At 44.2% G+C, this 23,146-nt stretch overlaps 1 protein-coding gene across 2 annotated transcripts in view; it reads left to right on the forward strand.

The window, feature by feature from the left end:
- NRF1 (nuclear respiratory factor 1) overlaps positions 1 to 22,943 on the forward strand; it is a 123,902-nt gene extending 100,959 nt beyond the window's left edge. Inside the window, exons 11-12 of one of the 2 annotated variants that reach the window (XM_046670397.1) lie at positions 4,229 to 4,332; positions 20,925 to 21,032. In XM_046670397.1, coding sequence (XP_046526353.1) covers positions 4,229 to 4,284 — 56 coding nt within the window. In that variant the 3' untranslated portion in view covers positions 4,285 to 4,332; positions 20,925 to 21,032. Of the gene's footprint in view, positions 1 to 4,228; positions 4,333 to 20,924 lie in introns of both variants that reach the window. The other variant, XM_046670394.1, reaches the window with a different exon arrangement.
- Positions 22,944 to 23,146: the final 203 nt, after the last annotated feature.

The raw sequence follows: 23,146 nt of genomic DNA on the forward strand, positions 1-23,146 counted from the left end.
GCATCAAACAAAAAGATTCATGTAAAGTGCTTAGCATAATGCTTAGCACATAGGTACATTGTAAACATGAAATTATTATTAGCTGTCAGCATCAGTTTCTTCTCCCTCATTCCCCCAAGTACATTAAGTTGTATGGAGCATACGGTACTGGTGAAGACCCTGCTTTCCTGGCTTTAGGATAGATCCAAATGCTTTCTTTACACAATTGAAGGGTTTTTGCTCCAGAGGTGAATACTGTAAAAATGGGAATAGATCAGAAGCCCTTTCTCTAACCTTCTGTGGAGGGAATTGAAGGAACCTTGATTGAAGGTGGCATCGTTTAATGGCTCCTGCATTTGGTTGTGTTCCTCTCCTTGGGCAAGGGCTGCCGTTCTCTTCCAGCACATGGTTTGCAGTAGTTAGTGTGGCCGTTGTTACTCCTAATGTCATAATCTCTGTTCAGATCTCTCAACTGCATTGTATGTCAACTTCCATCATGAAGGGTGACTTTCTTCCCTTCTCCCTTCTTATCACCACCACCATCCTCCATTATTACTGACCACATGTCCTTCTCTTGCAGTGCTTCTTTCAAAATAAGAGATAAAATGCCAGTCTTCATCTTAATAAACTGTAAAATACAGCTGTCATTCTCACTTTTTCTGTGCTCCTCATTCTCTGGACACATTATTATATGGACTTGTTCCCAAAAGAGTCAGTGGAAATGGAAATGTTAAATTAATTTAGGAAATATGTCAATGTTGCTCCCCCCAAAAGGTACACTGATATACTATTCTAGAGTACACTAAATCGCTTTTTGCCTCAGTATTTTAATTAAAGTTTAAATAAATAAATGTAGTAAGTAAAGTTTTATTGTCAGAGTGCATGTTCAGGCACCATTAGCATGGTAATAGCTTTAACAGAGCTTCTGCACTCTTGATACTGTGCAACTGTTGTACCGTTAATCCAAAGAAGGGAGTTCACTGCCTCTGGGACGTGAAGCAGGCAGCCCCAGTGCAGCAGTGTTTTGTGTCAGCTGTGAGTCCCAGGCTGCAAGCCTCCCATCTGAAAGGCTGTGGCAACGGTGGGTTTTTAGGCCACCTTCCTACAAGGTAAATGGCCCTCTTTTCCACTGATAGGGAACAGGGAAGCCAAGATGCTAGGATGGTCTCAGTCAGACCATGCTGAGGCATCACCTGTTCTATAAGAAAAAGCAAATGAAGATTCATCTGTCATACGACTGTTTCCCTTTCAGAATCATAGGTCTTTTTTAAACAAGGGAGGCACACTCAGAGACCTGCAAAGATTACTTCTTAGAACAAATAGGATGAGGAGAGCTCTGAGATGTGGCTCAAAAAGGAGAGAGATGAGGGGTGAATACATGCATGGGGCCTCCAACTGGGGCAGCCTCGGGACAGGTGTGCTTTGCAGTGTCCTCCATGGGCCACTCTAGGAAACACGCTTTCTTTGCAGACAGAGTTTTTCCCGTTTAAGTCAGCTAACTTTTCTTGAGTAGTTTTTATTCTGGGAAACATGCTGGTAGATGACATACCAGGACAATAATTGTTTCCACTGTGTTCGATTTTTGCCTTTTGACTTTAAGCGTTGAGCATAGTTATTTAGGATCTTCATCTTTTTCTTTTCTTTCTCCATTCTTTCTTTTCTTTTTCTACTACTGCTACCACCCCCACCCCGCCACCAGCAGCACCACCGTACCTCCCTGTTGCAGTTGACTAAGCAAGCCCTCTCTGCCTTATGCTGCCCGCACCCAGTAAGGTGGGTGGAACAGAGCTTATGAGCCCTATTTTGTAGAGGTAGATAAAGCTGGGACTTGCCCAGGGTCATTCAGCTACTAACTGGTGAAACTGGAAACCAAACCCAGATCTCCAGTACTCCTTCTGCTGCCCGATATGGGTGCCCTTCTTCTTTACTCCCTTTACCCACCCCGCCCAGGAAGTAAAGAGGGTATAAAACAAATGAAAATCATCATCTTTATTGTTCTGTTACTTGGTGTGGGTCACTATTTTGCAGGATTGTTTTAAAGAATTGTCATAGCTGTCTTTTACTCACTTTAGAAGTCAGTGTCATGATTAGTCTTAGCAGAAGCAAATAAATAAGTAGCCTCAAAACCCAAGATCTAAAGGTGTGCTGTCCAATACAGTACCTACTAGCAGTGTGTGTCTATTTGAATTTTTAAATACAAGTTAATTAAAATTAAATTAAATTAAAAATTCAGTCAAGTCAGTCACACTAGCCACATTTCAAGTGCTCAACAGCCATGTGTGGTGTGAGCTACTGAATTTTTTATTTAACTTTAATTTATTCACATGTAAATTTACATAGCTACTTGTAGCTAATGGCTACCGTAATGGACCGCACAGATGCCAAACATTTTCATCATCACAGAAAGTTCTTTTGGCTAGCACCAATCTAAAGGCCATAGCGAAAATACTGTGGTCTTCTGGCAAGTTGTGCCCGCTCTGCACAGGGGAGGACAACTCGAAGACTTCATGAGCCTTGCCTCCTGGTGACCTTCTCAGCTCATAGACAGCATGGCTTTGCTAAAAAAAAAAAAACTACCATGTGACTGCAGTAATCCGCAGCCAGGAAACAGCTGGGCAGGAGGGTTGCAAAAAGAACTGGCCTATTTTTGTGCACTGCAGAGTCCCGAGCAGGAAAACCTGAGACAGGAGGCAGTGGCGACACCTAGATCCACTTCCTAGTCTCTTTATTCATGACTCAGGCCACTTGCACATTTCCACTCAGATGCCTCAGAAGTGCAAGTTTCTTTCCTCAGCTACAGGCATCTTCAGGCCAGGTGCTCTAATGGATTTATAGTAACCCCCAAAATGATCAAATATCCAGAGCCTGGTGGGTCTCAAGTCTGAAAGAAGCCATTACTATTGGATGAGTTCCAGATTTCACAATGAAACGTGGCTGCTTCTGAGAAATGGGAACATAGACATGTATAGTGGTGCTCTCCATCCTGGAGTACCCAAGGGGGTTTACAGTTTTCTGCCCCATGTGTGTTACCCAGACCTTTTATAGCACTGAAGCTTGTCTTCCTTCCCTATTCCCTTCATAATGACCTCCTACAGTACAAAATGCCTTCCAGAATAGCTCTCGAAGGGAAGTGGCAGTTTTTCTGACTGCCCAATCTCCCCCATCCAGGGATATCATCAATGGCACTAATTTCAGGGGCAACAGAGAATATTTAGTCCTATTCTCTTTCATACCTGGGGCATTGTGAGCACACAATAACTTAACCACTGCTGCTACTACTGTTATTATTAGACACTCACACTGACCGGGAAGGGAATTAACCTTCAGAGGGTTCACTCTTAGTACTTCTGGGACACACTCCTAGGATCTGGCTCAGTAAGCCTCTATTCGGAGGAGCAGGTAGTGAGTCTCACACTGAGAACCTCTGCTTGAGAAGGCCGCTGGTACTGGTGGGAGCACATGTCCCTCGGGCAGGCTGGGACAGACAAAACGGAGAGTCAGTTCTCCAGAATTACCAGGCCTTTCCTGTCACTCATCTGACATACACCCCACCACTGGAGGGGTTTTCAGTTGTGAGGGTTCTCTGGTGCCTTTGTTTGTCTCCTGCAAAGATGCTGACCTGTAGATACCTTCAGAAGGAGCAGGACTGCCTCTTGAAAGTGTCATTGTGAGGTTCAGATTCATCTTTCTCCTTGCAGAGTCTGCAAGTCCAGAGGGGATGTGTCATCTCCCCTGTACTGTTATAAACTAGGGTGGCCACAGACATTCATCATTTGTACACCAGGAATTGCTAATCTAGGCTCTGCCGCTTGAAGGCTTAAAGACTGCAGAAAAAAAGAGGGCCTTTACAATGAAATGACACACCACTATACATTGGCCTCTAAGTATTTATCTGAGCCATGGCCATGCCCTTCAGGTGTAGCTTTTAGATGCTTTCCGTGTTAAAAGGTGAATGCCTCCAGAGTTGGCTCATTGGGGCCCCAGAGGGAATTAGCACATATTATCAAGCCAGGCTGGCATACCATCATCTACCCCTTGGTCTGACTGTGTCAGGTATTCTCAGCTTGGGGAAACTTGATGAACCAGGGACATTCTGGGCAGAGGAGTCATGCCAGGGCTTCAGGGCAGAGATTCCCAAGAAGGTACTTGCCATCTGGCAGATGGAGCCACTGACCATGGTCTCCTCTCCATCCCCAGTGTCCTCAAGTCCAAGTTACATGTTTCGTATCTCATTCTCCTTCCCTTTTAGGTCCCCAGATCTTTCTGAGTCTTTGTATTCGAAAGACAGATTCTGGTCTTAGATGATTCCAGCTCCTTGTAACCAAGACAGAATCTTGGTGCCTGTCATTGCAGGTAATATTCTGTTAAGGGATTTTTTTTTTTTTTTTGGCATAGCAAAACCAGAGCCATAATTGGACAAGTTTAATTGGAATCATTTCTGTTCAATACATGGATGAAAAAGTGGGTTTTAATTGAGCATGTAAAAATGGGATTAATCACTGTTCATGCAAGAACCAGAATATCATGACAGGAAAAATTCTTAGAGAATGACGTTTTTAAGGTTCTTGGGTAAAGGGGACTTTCCTCTTTTTATTTATGCTTCCATTAGGATTTTGAAGGAATGTCAGCGCACTGTTATTAACTCCAATAGCTTACACATCGCAGCCAGTATGGTTTGGATCCCTCTGGCTCTCAGGTTACCTGTGTAAATACAGGGATTCACTTCCCAGCTCTACCATTTGCTTAATAAAGAGCAAATGTGCAGAACCCGGCAGCAGCAGCCTGGCAGAGCAGTAATCTGAACAGGATAAACATGCTTCCTTTTTGTGTGGTGCTCTCTCCCCGTCCTCCTGCCAAGAGCAGGATATCAAATGAAGGGGAGGTTGTGGTTGGAGTCAGTAAAGTGAATGTCTAAGTGGCACCTGCTTCATTCAACAGATCTGCTTTCCTGGGGCCTCCCACTGCACATCTGCTCCTGACAAAGCCTCTTTTCTCCTCCTGTTGGTCAGACTGAGAGCAGAGGCTCAGCAAGGAAACATATTGGTTTTGCTTTGTCAGCACAATTGCCTCTGACATTATACTTACACCAAATCTTTATTATCAGAAAGGCCCCAATTTGGAGATTTTCAGAGCCTAAATGGGGTTTTTGAAGTGAAATTGATAAAAACATCTTTTCCATTGTAAAGCTAGCAATTGGATCTGAGAATCATTGAAGGAGTCTAAATATGGAAACTGAGACACTGCTCTGAGCGAGACTACAAAGACCCTGCTATCAGATTGGCTCACTAAAGAGGCGTCCAGCAATTATTCTGACTTTGCCCAGACCAGCCTCTCCGTACTGCGTGTAGCACTATAATGTATAACGATACTGTATTGTTCTCACATGCTAAAAGTTTTTAACCTAGGGGCCTAGGGGCTAGGGGCTGTTAAAATAAGTTGATGGAATTGGGCAGCAAAGGAAAAAACATGTGATATAAATAAGGGAAATACCAGGAAAATATATTTTAGGTGAATGCAGAGCGTCTAATTTCAGATTGAGTTTCCATCTAAACAAAGGCAACTCTTACCATGTTGTACAGTATATGTGCGACTGAAGCAGGTTTATGATGTGGAGTTGGCTCACTGGAAGCTCTGGAAAGGTTTTAGAGCTGCTTTCTGGCTATTAAACTTAAATTAATTAAAATCAAATAAAATTAAAGATCCAGTTCCTCAGTCACACTTGCCACATTCAAGTACTCCATAGCCACTATATTGGCAAGCACACAAATAGAACATGTCCATCTTCACAGCAAGTTCTAGTGGACAGCACGGTTTTAGAGATTGGTCTGAACTTCCTGAAATATCTTGACTGCTTAAGCAAGGCTTAGAGTTTCTATTTCAGCCTTGTTGGAAGGGAAAAAGGAAATTTGCCTGAATGTTTTTGGAACAACTCTTTCCAGCCATGTTACTTAGACTGTGATCTTTATCTTTTCACCTTTAAAATTTTTTTTCCTCTAACAATCTCTTGTCCTTTTCCCACCCCCTGCCCATCTCTTGGAAAAAATAAATAAATAATAAGCTGTAACCATGAGAAAGAACTTTAATTTTAGGACTGTCTACTTTCAGCTGACCTGCTCCCGGGCCTTCCCTTCCTTAAGCTTTCACAGCCCTTCTGTTTAACTAGAGAGTTCTTTCCCCATTAAACAGAGCTTCTGACTAACAAGAGGGCATGTGAACACTCAGGGGCCAAGAGTGTGTATATGAATTGTTCATTTTGTGTATAACATGGAGTGTGGACAACACTCCTGGGGGTGGAACACTGAGCTGATGGCACCTTCCATTTTCAGCAACTCTGAGGAGCAAGGGCTGGATCATTAATCTTGCTTCCTCCATTTGTCTGCCTCTAGTAGCTACATGGTTGCTTTGGCTCCTGAGAGAAAACTTATATGAAAGAACAACACTACCTCAAATTTAGACAGTTTCTTTTTTCTCAACTTAAGTCATATAAATATAATGTTACTTATCCTCATAGCAGCCCAATGAGGCAGAATTAGCCTGTAGTTTTATAAATGTAAATATGGTTAACTCTTAGTTGCCACATGCAGATTATCCATCATGCAGATTACTCGTGACACATTTTAAACCCTTGGACAGTTTCTCTAAGCAAGCCAGCATAAGCCTGGACCATCTTCTCCGCCCCCCACCCAGCTGCTGGGTACTAAGGAATACAAATTAGTTTTCATGTTAGCTTAAGGAAGACATAATTAGGAAAGTAAGTCTGCCATACAAAAAGTACACCATAAATTCCAGTTTAGAGGGGTAGTATGGCGGAAATGACCTACCTTCTCTTTGGCTCAACTAAGAGCTGACTGTAAGATCTCCCTTTTTAAACATGTGCACCATTAGCACTCAGCATGCTGGCATGTTTACCAAAGGATTTGTAAAAGCCCCATGGGTGGATGTCAGAGATGGCTTTGTACCCTGGGCACCAGGGTGTGCGTGGGAAGCGGTCTTCCTGTGACTTCCCCTCCACAGCATGTTCTGGTGGCCCATCTTGCCCTGTGGTTTTTAAAAGTTTTGTGTTATTGTCAAGCCTCTGTATGGCAGACTGCCTGCTGGGAGTGGATGCTGACTAAGAATGCCACAGCGAGGGTCATCTTTGGGCGAAGAAGGAAGCAGCTAGTGGGCAGAGTAACTGAGAGGCTGCCCTTCCGGGTGCTGCATCCTCCATGGATGGGGGATTCCTCTATTCCACAGTCCCTGTCACCTGGTCACCTAACAGTTTTAGTAACCATTGATGATTTTGGGTAGATCCACTATTTCACTAATAGTTACAGAATGGTGATTTCTCTAGTGTTATCATTCCTTCTGCCTTTATTAGCTGGAATTCTTTTATAAAGAACTTGTCCCCATTAACAATTTGGTTATTCTAAATACAGCCCAGAAAGGAAAGGCAGGGTAAATACTTCAAAATGAAGTTTATTAAGATAGATTTATTTCTAAGTGACTATCAAATACATAACTGTCAGTTTATTTCCACTTTCCAATCTGCTGTCTGTAGGTGTCTCTCTACCTAAAGCAAATTTAATTCTGCCCTTTATGTGCTCTTAGAAAGTTTTAGTATTTGTTTCCTTTTTAAAAAAAAAAAAAAAGATTTTATTTTTCCTTCTTCCCAAAGCCCCCCACTACATAGTTGTATATTTTAGTTGTGGGTCCTTCAAGTTGTGGCATGTGGGACGCCACCTCAGCATGGCTTGATGAGCAGTGCTAGATCCGCACCCAGGATCTGAACCAGTGAAACCCTGGGCCACCGAAGCAGAGCGTGTGAGCTTAACCACCTGGCCACGGGGCTGGCCCCTGTTTGTTTTCTAATTGGTACTCTACAGATTGTGCTAAGGGGTTGAAAAGTCAAGAGAACATCTTTGGAAGCTTCTTTCCCTTGATTTATCCCTTTTCGGAGAGAAGAAGCAAGGGCTGGATATGGGCACATGGATGGAGGAGGGGTCACATTCCTTGTGCTAGTCTCTCTCCTTTTGTACCTATTTGAAATTTTGCATAATAAAAAATTTGAAAATAACAACAGAAAAATATAAATCTCCATTCCTAACTCTGGGTAACTCCTGATTGGCCCTCATATTCATTTCTACACCTGACTGTTGCAAACTCTTAGCTTAGTGACTTTCTCCTGAGTTGCCATCATCTTGGCTCCACTTTCTGTTTAAAAATGTCAACACTTTACATATTGTCTATACCCTGTTCACTGGTCCATAGTGGAGACCACTGTGAGTCCAGTGGTCTTTGGAGATCTTGAGTGTTGTTCCCACCCTTCTTCCCAGTGATTTCCTCTGGAAATTTACTAGGCATCTCCTGCCCTTCTTTGTATAGTCAGATCAGATGGCCTCGGAGCACATGCATGTCACACAGCCTTATTTGAACACTCCTCTCCCACCATTTTCAGTTTAAAGACCTCTTGGTCAGATTAGCAGGCCTTGGAGTCAGCTTGTTCAGCCCTACATTGGGAGCTCAGTTGTTCTGAACACTGAAACACAAAACCCTGATTTCATTAATGTTCCTGGGCACTCCAATAATTTCAAGAGGAAATTGTGAAATTATATCTCCAAAATATGTTTTGAAATATATTTACTAATAATGTAAAAATGAATTCATTTTTTTGGCGAGGCCGGCCCCGTGGCTGAGTGGTTGAGTTCGTGCATTCTGCTTCAGTGGCCCAGAGTTTCGCGGGTTTGAATCCTGGGCGCTGACATGGCACTGCTCATCAAGCCATGCTGAGGCGGCATCCCACATGCCACAACTAGAAGGACCCACAACTAAAAAATATATATATACAACTATGTACCAGGGGGCTTTGGGGAGAAAAAGGAAAAATAAAATCTTTAAAAAAATGAATTCATTTTTAAAATTTGGCTTATGGAATGGGGGCAAAAGGAGTTTCTGGGTGGTCTGCAAAATCAGGCAAAGGACACAGTGACACTGTCACTGCTATGGAAGTTGTTCCAGAAAGTGGTGTTTCCAAGGGAGACTTCAGATTGTCTAGCAAGAGGGGAGAAGACATTGGATGCTGAAAAGTGTCTCTTACACCAAGGCACCTGTGAGGCTGCTATTGGCTTCATGAGAATATTCAGTACTTGCTAGATGTAATACATATTTTAATCCATAAATCCCTCAAATGCACTCAAAAGCCATGGACTTAGAAAACACGGAAAAGGAAGATTAAATGTCCCAGGAACAGCTAATATAACAGAAACAGAACCACTGAGAGAGAGATGCTTTTTGTCTGTTTCCCCCTTGTCTTACTGTCATGAGGGTTACCTGGATCTCCTTTTCTTTGATATTCACATTCTTTTCATGACCTTCCTTTTCTTATCCTACGTGTGTTCTCTTTCCATCTGGTCCTTGTTTGTCATTCGCAGCCTCTTTATCTGCCGCCCGCCTACTAGGCTAGCTTCTTTACCTGATGTCCTTTCACATGCTCCCATTTCTATACCAGTACATACCATGCCTATTTTTCTTTATATAATAGTGGCTTTTCTTAGACATCAGTCATTGATGTAAATTTTTTTCCAGAGCTACCAATAAAACTTTTTGAAGGACTTCCCTCCTGCCTGTCACCCCTAGAAACACCTGTAGATACCTTTGATGGCTCTTTAAAAACTGCAGAAGTGGTGCCGGCCCTGTGGCCAGTGGTTAAGTTCGCATGCTCCGCTTTGGTGGCCCAGCATTTCCCTGGTTCGGATCCTGGGCATGGACATGGCACTGCTCGTCAGGCCACGCTGAGGCGGCACCCCACATGCCACAACCAAAAGGACCCGCAACTAAAATATACAGCTATGTACTGGGGGGATTTGGGGAGAAAAAGCAGAAAAGACTGGCAACAGTTGTTAGCTTAGGTGCCAATCTTAAAAAAAAAAACTGCAGAAGTCACTTAGGTAACAGAATGCATGGTTTCGTGTCTTATTTAATCCTGTCCTTTCCAGTCGCAGTCTTCGGGTTCCCCACTTAAGCCAGCATTTCCCTGGTACCTGGAGTTAGCTTTCGTGTCCATCAACTACAGAAGGCATTACACTGTAAATTTTTCTCTTAGGTTTTAAGGATTATTTCTCTTCCACCAACTTCATGTTTATTTGATAATTTATTTGTATCACTCATTTTTCTCTCACAACCATCAATATTTCTCTCCCAACTAAAGATATTTCCATGACCAACTTGGAAGGCCTTTGGGCTGAAAGATCCAGTTACAGCAAACAACAATTCCCAAAGGTTTCCCAGGTTGTGAGGGCAGATGAAAGGCCCATTCTTCCTCAGGCCGTCCGTCCTGCTCTATCTTGTCGTGGGGTGGGGTGGAGGAGGGCTGTCTGTGGTTCCAAGTGACTCGGTCAGACCTGCTCCGTCTCTGCTAGGCTCAAGCCTATGCTGTTAGTTTCTGGAGAGTTTAGAAGTTTATCAGAGTGGTGACGTCATAGCATCCTGCCCCTGACGGTGTATTTAACATTCTTGATATTGGTTAGCGGTTTAGCCGGGATCATTGGTTTTCCGGTGCACTGAGTCGGCAGCTATTTCATGTATGTCACGGTGCAGTTCCCGTGCCACTTCTGACCACTGCTGTGTTCCAGTAAAGGAAGCTGCCTGCCACTCTATCTGCCCTGATTTCATGGCTTTTATCTCTAATCTTTCCATCTTTGAAGGACTTTGGCGAATGATGTGCTTCCTGGCAGGAGTAAATTGCTGCTGAAAGGAGATCTGTGCTGTCTCTGCTTTCTTTACTGTTTCCTGAGAGCTTTAGTCTAACATCTGTGACTCCAGCCAGACTTCATCAAACGTCTTATTCAAAGTCATCTTTGAAAAGCAACTATTTATTGTATACCTACTGTGTACCAGGGACTGTGCCATGCCAGGCTTTACCCAGGCCATCACCTCTAGTTCTCAACAACCCTGTGAGATTAGTAATTGCCATTTTACATATGAGGAAAGTGAGGCTCACAAGCTGTTAAGTGGCAGAGCCAGGATTCACACGTAGGGCTTTCTGACTGGGAAGAATTAATGGAAATAAAACAGCCTGTTTTATCCTCACATAGAATGCACCTGAACTAACAGAGCATTTGGCTGCATTACCTTAGGAGTGGTGTTGTGGACAAAATCCTACTTCACTCAGGAGCAGAGTAAAGGGCTTCAAGGCTCTGCTGTCTGCAGAGGTCAAGGCTAAAAAGAATGTAACCAATTTTCTGAAAATCATGAAGAACATGATCTATTGTCATATTTAATTATTAAGCATCTATTATGTTCAAGTTGCTCAGTGTTCAAAGACAGAGTCCTACCAACAATCTAAGAAGATTTATACAGAGAAACACATTAACCACTTGGAAGCAGGTTAGCACAGAGCTGGTGCCAAATGGATGGTGAAGGCGGTAAAATCACAGGCAGTAGAGAACCTAGTGGACTGTTCTGTCGGGGGTAACCCCCCTGAAAGATGTGGAAATTATTGGAAAAACAGAACTTAGACTGGCAGGGGATAATTCTAGGCAGAGGGATCGGTTCTGAGCAAATACATGTGGTAGTTAGGGTACACTTGTTGTTGGTGCCGTCGAGCCAATTCCAGCTCCTAGAGGCCCTGTCTACAGCAGAGCGGAACCGTGCCGGTCTTTTGCAGCATCCCCTCACATTCCAGTGCTTTATCAGACAGTGCTCTGCCACTATTCATAGAGTTTCATGGCCAGTCTTGTCCTAAGTGGGTAGCCAGGTCCTTCTTCCTAGTCTGTCTTAGTCTGGAAGCTCCAATGAAACCTGTCCACCATGGGCGACTCTGCTGATATTTGAAATATTAGTGGCATAGCTTTCAGCATCACAGTAACACGCAGCTACCACAGTATGACACTCGACAATTGGGTGGTGTGGTTCCCTGACCAGGAAACAAACCCGGGCCCTGGCGGTGAGAGCAAGAAATCTTAACCACTAGACCACCAGGGCTGGCTAGGGTACACTGAGGGGACAAATATGATTATAATGAAGGGATAATGTAGAGTATTTGTGAGAAAGGCTGGTGTAATCCCTCAACTATTAGGTATTTGGACTTTATTTTTCCCATAGTAGAAACCCATCAAAAGTTGGAGTTGTTTTTGGTTTTTGTGGGGATTTTTGGTGGATGGGTGGCCATTGCCAAACAATATTTCAAATATTGCCAAACAATATTTCAGGAAGATTTAGCTAACTGGGATATATAGACTTATTCTTCAAATCTCAGAATACTAAAAGAAGTTATTCTTGGGAAAAATAAATGAATTACTCCTAATAAATTGCGTTTCTACACATACCGTGTGTGTGTGTGTGTGTGTGTGTGTGTGTGTGCGCGCGCGCCATTACTTACAGTAGGTAAGTAATGAAACTCATTACCTCAGGAGAGGTCAGGAATAGATGAGCTCATGAATGATAAATCCACAGTGTGCAAGCCTGTGACCCTAACCTTTAAAGTTACTCTCATTGGCGCCCATGGTCTACCGCAAAGCCTCCCCTGGTGCCACCATCAGAGACAGACCACTGTAAAACCTCTTTGCCTCCTGTTTTGCAGAAAACATGGCCAAGCCCCTTAACATGAACAAATGGTCACTTATATTAGAAGACCAAAGCCAAGCTTATGAGTAGATGGCATTAGCTGCCACCCATGTAATGTGACTTGAGAGGCTCACAGACTAACCTCTGTCCAAAAGTATTTTCCTTATCACTTATTAATGCCTTAATCTTAAATCCCACTACTAGAGATAGATTATTTTGAGTCTTGAAAGGAATTGGGGGGAGGAGAGCAGTTAAGAGTCCCCCATTACTGTACCTATGAAATTTTAAAGTATAAATATCCTCCAGCTAGGAAATCATACTCCTTGGTATTTATCCTTGCATTTGTGAGAAACTGCATATACATTTGGCATAATAGCAAAAGAGTGGAAACCTAAGGGGTAAGTCATCAGAGCGCTGGTTAATCAAAATCAAGCACCTCTATACAAATGGAGTGCTCTGCAGCCCCTAAAAAAATAAAGCTGCCTGCTGTGTACTTGTGAGGAAAGATCTCCAAAACAGCAAGGTGCAGAGGAGTATAAATAGGATACATTGTTTGAGTTGGGAAAATACACAGACACACGTAGACACATTTCAAATGCACACACAATCTTGGGTAGACTATAGGCCACCCAAGAAGCTGGCCACCGTAGTTATCTCTGGGAGGGAGATTTACTTTTTTCTACTCTATACACCTTTTCACCTTTTTTACTTCGTCCTCTATGTGTTACCTACTTTTCAAAATTAAGTCCCTGTTAAAATATTCTCATGAAAAGAGGGAAATTTTAAGAGACTGATGAACACCCTGTGAGGAATGATGTCCCTGCTGAGAGGAGCCAGCCCCTCAAAGAATGTATCCTCGGTGCGGGTCTCCTTCAAGCAGTCAGAGCAGAAGCCTGGCCACCTTCGAGGTCAGACTCACCATGTGTCCTCCCACAGAAGGGCATTTGACTTGAAGGAAGGAAGGATGTTGGGTGAGGAGTGTGTGAGTTCTGTCAGAGCTGGGCTGGCCTGGGGCTCCAAATGCTCAGAGCATGTCCTCATATCCCTCACCTCATGTGAAGTTTTAGAGGGTCCCTCTGGCTGCTATGTGCAGCACAGACCGCAGTGGAGCAGGGGCTGACGCCGGGCCATCACAAAGGAAACTAAGCGTAGTCCGGGCACAAGATGATACGAGTCTGCCCGGGGAGGCAGCAGGAGAAGTGGCTGAATGCTAGGTTTATATCTGAAGTGAGAGTTCACAGCATTTGCTGATGTATTGCATGTGAAGTCAAAGATGACTTGACTTCAAATTTTTTGGCCTAAGCATCTGGAAGGATGTAATTGCCACTTACTAAGATGGGAGGAGACTGGGAGGAGTGTGTTTGACCATTTGGGCTCAAGAATGATACCCAGCTTGTAGAGAAATAGAGCAGGGTCAGGTCTCATTGTCTTTTACAGGGAAATGTGGTCCTGGAGCCAGCAGTTCCTCTGGGGATTTTGGTCTGATTGCTGTTTGACAAGGAAATCCTTCCGCTGGGACCTGAAGCTCCTGAGCCACCTTTGGCATATTTTTCCATTTTGGCCAATTTTATAAACCTTACCAAGAAGCCTGAGAGGAGAGGCAGCAGTGAGTCCAAAGATTAGTCTTCTCCCTTCTAGGCCTTTGCTGGCCGTACTGTTCAGTGATCAGGGCATTCTGGTGCATAGAAAGGCTCCCGGATCAAAAGCCTGGATGCCTGACTTTACCAAAACTCAGTCATCTTGAGGGAAAAAAAATCACTCAGTCTCTCTTGGTCCATGTTCACTTTTTTTTTTAAGTAAACTTTTTACCTGCGTACTTTTGAGTTTAAAGAGCAAGAAAGGGGCTTGGATTTACTAAACTGAATGAGCTCTAAGATTTCTTATAGCTTTGAAATATTGGCGTACTAGAGATTGGGCTACTAAAACCTGTAGGACTTTAAGAGTGTGTGCCTTATGATGAGCCCATGGTTCTGCCAAAGGAGCTTGCCTGTCATTTGTGAAAAGGAGGAACACCTGCCCTGCCTACTTGTCCAGGGTCTTAGCAGAAATCGAACTATATGCAGTGTGAGAGGGCTTTGAAAAGTGCTATACAAATGCCAAGAGAGTCTTATTTCTAGGATTGTACAGGGTCTCTCTGGAAAACAAAAAGGAGAACTTCAAGCCCTTAAAGTAGAATGTGAAGGGCTTCCTGTTGCTTAATCAACTGAAATGACCCAGAATACAAGCTTAGATTAACATACGCCTTCTAGATTAGGGCTAATCAGGGGCAGGCTGAGCAGATGCAAGCACAATCCCAGCCTGATTACTGTACCTCAGCATTTAATCATCTCTCTTCCAAGGGCAGCCGGCCCGACTTAGTGCATGCAGGGTGTCCAAGCCTCCAGTCCCCTCCCCCTTTCCCCTGCCATGGACATAAAGACTGCCGGGCCAGAGACGCTGAGACGATTTAATCTAATCCCATGTCAAAATGGCTGTGGCTGTGTTGTGTGAGAGAGACTCTAAAATCCCCACAATGGAATGGTAATACATTTATTTAAGGTGGAGGGACACTGAAACTGCATGCAGAAAATAATGGAATTGGGATTTCAAGGCATTTGAGGTTATGAAATGACTCCTGTATTTGGAATTTCTCCCTCTGAAAAGCTTTTCAGATATGTGGTTGCTGTCCCCATTATTCACTCTGAGACAGCTTTGTGTGGGAGTTGTTTCATCACCCAGCTGTAGAGGCCAGATTTACTCCTTCCCTGACTGTGAGGTGAAGTACAGAAGATGAAGTCTTACAAAATGGTTTTATTTGGATGAGTCCTGAATGTGGTTTTTATGTTACTATTTTCTGGACTGGGAGCTCCCATTCTGAAACAGCTAATCATCCGAAGACTCCCTCACTTCAATCACTCGGTCCCTAGGTGGGACACCGGTGAAATCTCAGAAGGCACATTTCATTCATGAGTGTGGAAAAAAAATTTATTGAGCACCTGCTGATTGCTAGGGACTCAAAGATGGAGACTCTATCCCTCCCTTAAAGAATTCACAGTCTCCTTGGGAAGAAGACATGCACCCAATGATAATGCATATGACCATTGCCCCCATGGAGGCCAGTACAAAGTGCTGAGAGCTGGGGAGGGGAAGAGGAGAGACTGGAGCTGACTATCGAAGGAAGAGTAGGAGCCCATGCAAGGAACAAGCTGAGGACAGTCATCCCAGGCAGAAGTAATGGCGTCTGCAGGTCAGGGAGCCGTGTGCGTGGGGAGAACTTCAATCAAACAGTTCCCCTGGCTGGAGTGTAAAGTGGGTGGGGATTCGTGCATCACCAGTCTGAACTGAACAATGAAGGCTTTAAATACCTGCAGAGGGATTTGGACTTTATATCCCATGGGCCTTTGGAAAGCACCGAAGAATTGTAAAAGAGGACAACAAGATCAGCTGTGTTCAGGAGATTGTTCTGGTCATAGCTGTGTCAGCCAATGTATATTTTTGCATTTGAACCCTTCTCCATTTTATTCTGGGGCAAATCTTCCATGATACTGAAAACTGTTTTAACGACAGTGTTGGGCCTGGACCCACACCATAGGAAACCCAAACATATTGTAAACCAGGTGAAAAAGGTTTAATTCTGACAATTCTTTAAGTTTCTGTCCACCCTAGCCCTAACCCAGGATGGCTGCTCACAGTAGTCACTGTAATTGTGAAGTGTGTGACTCATTCCCCAAGGTCAGAGGTTATAGAACTGAATCAAGCCCAGAAGCAAGAGCAGTGAAATGAGATTGATCTTCACTTCTGGTTCCGGTTGCTATTTGCTAGCATGTGGGTTCTTGGGAGGATTACATATGTATCTTGGCTTTGCCACTGGGCATTTGGGGTTACTTCACTAACTTTGCCTGTTTTGACCAGAAGAGAGAATGAAAGTGATGATGACCATGATACACTGGGGTGATTGAAGGGGTTGTACGGTCTTCACATATATTCAGGCTCATGCCTGGAACCTAGAGCCTAGGGGGCAGGGCCCAGCTACACATTGGTTGAGGCCAGCAATACATTCCCTTGGCCTGTTGCCTTGGAGGCTATGTGGATGCCAACTGATGTCACACCTTGTACCTCACACTGTGGGGAAAAGAACGTGAACCAGAGCCAGGCCTGGCCTTGAAGGAGCCCTCAGTCGAGTGGGAAGGCCTATCCCCATGCGTTCACTGGGCCAAGCCAGATTATGCACTGCTGTCCTAGTGCTTGCTGAGAATCTAGAGGCCACGCTTGCTATCGACTGGGGCTGGGATAGGGCAGACTTCAAGAGGAGGGACAACTGAACCAGGTTTTAAAGGGGAAGGAGTGGGGAGTGGGGAATTCCAGGTAGTGAACAATTTGAGCAAAGGTCCAGAGAAAGGAGTGTAACCAATGTGTTGAAGAACTGAGAGTAGTCCAGGGTGGTGCCCAGAACACAGGGTGCCTGTAGGGAAGTGAAGGAGATGAGACTGGAAAGGCAGACCCGGGCAGACCATGAGAGGTCCTGAATCCCATGCCAAACATTTGAACTTTGTTATAGGCTTTGGGAACATTTTCAACATCATGGAATTTGAAAAGTTTGAGATTTCACCGGTGTCCCACCTAGGGACCTCCCCCGATCTCAAACTTTGGCCTCTAGATTCTCAGCAAGCACTAGGACAGCAGTGCATAATCTGGCTTGGCCCAGTGAACGCATGGGGATAGGCCTTCCCACTCGACTGAGGGCTCCTTCAAGGCCAGGCCTGGCTCTGGTTCACGTTCTTTTCCCCACAGTGTGAGGTACAAGGTGTGACATCAGTTGGCATCCACATAGCCTCCAAGGCAACAGGCCAAGGGAATGTATTGCTGGCCTCAACCAATGTGTAGCTGGGCCCTGCCCCCTAGGCTCTAGGTTCCAGGCATGAGCCTGAATATATGTGAAGAGTGATATGTTACAGAAAGGTAAGCCTGGGGGCAGAGAAGGGTGAACTGAAAGAGGGATTGGTTAGAGACTTTTGAGAGCCATTACAAAGGTCTAGATGAAGGAAATTGAACCCCACAGCCTTCTGAAGCCAGTGCCTGGCCCCCCAGCCTGCTTTCCTCCAAGCCTTGTGTGCGAGTGTGAGCTGGCCTCTTTCCTCTCTTTTCAGGCCCCAGCGTCTCAGGTGTGAGGGATGGTGGATTGTGCCTTCCATTCCTGATAACATGCACCAGGGTGAGCCTGCATTTCCAAAAATGACTGTCATCAAAACATCAAGCCCCGTTTCATATGGTGTCATCAAATACTTATTCCTAAACTGGCAACACTTACCCCTAGAAAACAGTTAGATACAATTTAACATTTTTAAAATAACATTTTGGTTGTTTTTTTTTGCCTTAGAAAATATGCTGAGAAGACATCCCTTTTTAAAATCAACTTTTAGGGGCTGGCCCCGTGGCCGAGTGGTTAAGTTCACGTGCTCCACTGCGGCGGCCCAGGGTTTCACTGGTTCAGATCCTGGGTGCAGACATGGCACCAGTCATCAGGCCATGCTGAGGTGGTGTCCCACATGCCACAACTAGAAGGACCCACAACTAAAGATATACAACTATGTACCGGGGGGCTTTGGGGAGAAAAGGAAAAAATAAAATCTTTTAAAAAACATCAACTTTTATTTTCATCAAAGCGATATATGGTTTTAAATGTCAAAAAGGACTGAAAGTCCTTTATTAAAAAAAGATTAACCCAGAGGCAACACTTCATACTCTTTTTTCTGGTGTGTATCTTTTTTTTTTTTTAAGATTTTAGTTTTTTCCTTTTTCTCCCCAAAGCCCCCTAGTACATAGTTGTATATTCTTCATTGTGGGTCCTTCTAGTTGTGGCATGTGGGACGCTGCCTCAGCATGGTTTGATGAGCAGCGCCATGTCCGTGCCCAGGATTCGAACCAATGAAACACTGGGCCGCCTGCAGCGGAATGCGCAAACTTAACCACTCGGCCACAGGGCCAGCCCCCTGGGGTGTATCTTTACTGCACTACATAATAGTCTTACATCATTAGTTCTTGAGACATTATCACAATTTTTTGATAACTCAGTTTTGTTTATATTATTATAACCACATAGAAATTGTTCACTGCCAAGATGAGTGTGTTATAATTATTATGGTTAATATTTTCTTTTTTTCTTCTACTTTTTAAGTAGTAATCACCAGTTCTACCCAATTTTGGAAAACCCCTCTCAGTACGCTTTCCCATGGAGTCGTGCCATTTTTCTCTCTCCGTCCTCTCAGACTCACTGCACAGCCCTCGTGCTGGGCCCCTTGTCCTGCCCCAGAGCTCTCTACCATGGATTCTGTCTCCTGGATCCCGTGGCCCCTTCTTTCTTCATTTTGTCTCTCATTTCTGTGGAGCACATCCTTTAGAGCTTCCTCAGAAAGTGTGCATGGGGTGGCCAATTTTTAGAGCTCTTACAAGTCTGAAGATGTCTTAATCTGCCCCCATCTTAATTGATATGGGTATCATTTCATGATCTGGATATAGAATTCTAGGCTGAAAGCATTTTCTCTCAGACATTTGAAGGCATTGCTCCATCATCTTGTAACCTCCAGGCTTGCTTTTGAGAAGTCCAACAATATTGTGATTCCTAGTTCTTTGTATGTGACTTTTTTTCCTTTCTAGAATCTTTTGGGATATTTGCTTTATCCCTGGTGTTCTGAAATTTTGCAAAGATGTGTCTTAGTGTCTGGATCTTTTTGCATCTGTTGTGCTGGGCATCTAGTGGGCCTTTTCAATCTCAAACTCATGTTTTTCATTTCTAGAAATTGACTTACAATGTGTCTGATAATTTCCTACTCTATTTTTTCTCTTCTGTGGAATTCTCTTTTATCAGAGGCTGGACCTCTTTAGTCTCATATTTTCTCTTGTACTTTCCATCTTTTAATTTTTTCTTTTCTGCTCTCTGGAAGATTTCCTTGACTTTATCTTCTGATCTTTCTTTGGAATGTACTTCGTCTATTTGATTTTTTATTTTAAAATTTTTCTCCCATTCCTTTTTAATAAAAGCACCCCATTTTTATGATACAAATCTCTTTTCTCTTTGACGATGTTAGAGTTCTGGGACATTTGTTTTTGTTTTCTTCTGCTTCCCACGTCATCTGTTACCTCTCTGTTCCCTGAGAGACACTGAAACTGATTGTCAGGGTATTTCAGGGCAGAGCTAGGTGACCTGTAGACCTCGGGGTAAGTAACAGCACAGCAGACCGGAGTTTTCATCCTCTCCCCAGCCTCCCCACCGACTGATATCACCATAGGTCTTTTCTTGGGTCTCTCCAGGTCAGTTTCTCAATACAGTGGATGAATTTAAGATGTCCTGTCAACAAATGCCTCAGTGTTGGTGTTGGTGGGACCTACTGGTCCAATCAGTTGAACAACAAACTTTCAGCTAATTCCTATTTTCGGCCTCATCCCCTCTTGCTGCTGTCGCTGGGCTTCCACGTCCTGAGCCCTCCCTGGACACAGGAGTTGCAGCTTCCGCTTCTCTGATAAGTCAGAACTGCTGTATATTTGCTTTGCATCTTTCAGAAATATGTTGACATCCCTCATGGGTGTCCTTTTCTCCCCCTTCACTATAATTTTAGTTTTAGGAGGAAGAAGAGTTTCATATGTGTGTTTATTCTGCCTTATTTAATTGGAAATACTTTTTTTAATATGTTGTATAAAAGTATCAACTTTCCTTTCTTAGGAAGAACTGCCCTTTTATAAGATTATGTGCTGCTTCCTTTCTTTGTGTTAAACCATCCTTTCTACTGTGAAATAATAGTGATATTAGGAGGTAGTTAGGGTTTTTTTTTCTTAAGTTGATCCCAAAATGTGTTTTAAAATTTTACTGGTCTGTGGAATCTGAAATCAGAAAACTAATGAACTCGGCTTTTTTTGTTTTTTTAATAAGCTGACTTTGAGGGGAGGGACAGTGGCTAGACAACAGGATAGGACTGAGGGAGAAGCTTTTCCAAGCTGAGAGAAACCTGAGCATAGGCAGAAAGAGGGTTAAAGAAATTACTGTAGCAGAATATCAAAGAAAATTAATGGTGGCCTTTCGTAGAGGACGAGGGCAGGCAGGAGGGATGGGCTTGTGGGGAGAAGGATTCATCACTGACGGGCCTGTGCTTCCTAAAGTTGGAGGCAAGCAGCGTTATCTCTTGGCAAGTTGGGGAGGCCCTGAACTGAGACATGTTTCCACAGTTTCTCCAAACTTTTCTCTTGATAGTCTGTTTTAAAGAATTAAAATGGGGTGAGAAAAGGGAAGTATTTGTGCCTGGACAGTGGGTATGCAATACCTGGGGCTGCAGACAGTGAGACCTGAAGGGCTGGAGATGGTTGCCCTGTACAGCCAGCATCTGGGAAGCTGAGCCCGATCCCCACCAATGATCTCCCATTTGTCTCCCCAGGACTGGTCCAGATCCCTGTGAGCATGTACCAGACTGTGGTAACCAGCCTTGCCCAGGGCAATGGGCCGGTGCAGGTGGCCATGGCCCCTGTGGCCACCAGGATATCGGACAGCACAGTCACCATGGACGGCCAGGCTGTGGAGGTGGTGACATTGGAACAGTGACATGCAGCCATATCATGGCATCGTTTTCTAGTCTACTTCAAAATTTTTTACACGTTTGCAGAGGTGCAATCAAATGGAATTAAGTCTCTCGACTTTGGAAGAAAAGTTTTGTTAACCTTTTTTTTAAAAAGGAAGAAAGGCAGCGGATTTTGGAATTGCATTTTTTAAAGCACCACTCTTGATTTTCTGGGATTGGTGGAGTAAGATACTGCGTTGTCAATTCCACTGTCCCGAAAAAGCCAAATTGTGGCAGGACTTCTTTCTGCGGAAACGTGTGTATACTTATGTGTGTGTATGTGTGAGTGTGAATATATGTATATGTGTACATATGGATATACACATTTACATATATATAAAGTATATATATATGTGTGTATATATATATATATATGAAACCCGCATGGAATTATCTGTATGAAATCAAGGTGAGCTGTGGAAACAATAATTCACCCAGTTTAGTGGGTGTAGGGTACGTGGCCAGACACAGTCACCCAGTTTTTCTTCATACCAGGGTCATGCGTTGAGCTACTGACAAACTCAGGCGGAGGTGACCAAGCCCTTCACCAAAGCTGCCTCCCAGTGGCCACCCAGAACTCTCCCTGCTGGACTCACCTGAAGAAGGAGGTTCCAGAACGGGGTGGGGTCCAGAAGTTGTGCTTGCAAGGTCCAGGGGCCTCGTGGTCTGGCAGCTGAGACACTCCTCGGGCTGGCCCAGGTGCTGACCTTGCCACAGGCAGGTGGATGTCCTTAAAGCTCCCAGGCGGAGACAAGAGGGTTTTCCTCCGCCTCCCATCTCCTCCCCTTCCCAGAAACCCTTCTTGAGCTCATGACTATTAAAATGTTGCTTTGATTTTAAGGTCAGTCCTGAATTGGTCATGTATATGAACTGAAGGTAACAGAAGTATTAAGGGTTTGAGGAAAGCGTGCGCGTTAAGTGTGCTTGTGCGTGTGTGCTTGGGGGGAGTGAATGGGAGGGGGAGTGGGAGGGGTTGGAAGGGGAAAGGAAGGAGGGAGAGAAAAATCTTCAAAGACCAGAGTACACCAACGGGAGCAATTTTCTCCTTTCCTGTAACTTTCTGTAGCTTAACAGAGGAGACCAAAACTGACAGGGGCACCTGGCTTGGGGAAGGTTAGCCAAAACACTGGGGAGCCTTAGAAGAGAAGAGGACTGAGGGTGTTTCCTGCGCTCCTGGATCAGGCCCTGTTAGAAGGGACCCCGGGTTCTCCCAGGTGCATCCTGGTGGGCCAGGCCCCGCGCAGCTTCCTGCTCACAGGTGTCGATTGGTCGGGGTGTCCTTTGTAACCATTAAACTCAGTGGTTTCTCAGCTGCAAGCCCTGGGTCTCCAGTGGCTAACTTTCCCTGACTTTTCAGCAGGCCAACTCTCTGCTCCTTGAGTACAGGGACAATTCTCCTCCCTCCTCCCAGGCCCCTCGTGTGTGTTAGCGTATTTAACGTGTTTTTTTTAATGCGACATTAAAAGATTCTTCACGTCTCGCTCAGCCTTTGAGAAAAGTTTCAGATTCTTGTATTTGCTTGTTTTATATAAAACTATCCAATGTTCTTTGTATGTTTTTTTCTGTACGTAATGGGGGGGAGGGAAGGGAAATTTACATATAAACAGTCCTAGTTCTACAATTTGTTATTTTTTTAATTATTATTTTTTATCATCATTGTGAAGCTGTCCAGGGACTTTAAAGTCCATGTTCCTTTGTGGTGAAATAACCTCCTAATAGTTTGAGAAATTGCCAAGAAGAAAAAGAAAAGCAAAACCCAAGTAGCAGAGCATGGATTCTGTGTTGTTTTCCATTCTGTCTATTACTGCCTCATTCAATAAATAGTTACAAATGTGGCAACAGGGAGTGGAACTGTTCATCTCTGTAGGAGTACCTGGCCTCTTACAACCTCTTTTTTGGTATAGCTGGTTCTGCTTTAGAAAAGGTGCTTGTACTCAAGCTCCTGGTCTTTGGACCGTGCTCCTGGGCCTTGTGGAGCTCTGTAAAGAGAGTGCCAGCACAGGGTCGGGGCCTCCTGCCCGTCCCCCGACACCAGAGCAGCT

This window comes from Equus quagga, chromosome 8 (assembly GCF_021613505.1).
Source record: "Equus quagga isolate Etosha38 chromosome 8, UCLA_HA_Equagga_1.0, whole genome shotgun sequence".
Taxonomy (NCBI): Eukaryota; Metazoa; Chordata; class Mammalia; order Perissodactyla; family Equidae; genus Equus; species Equus quagga.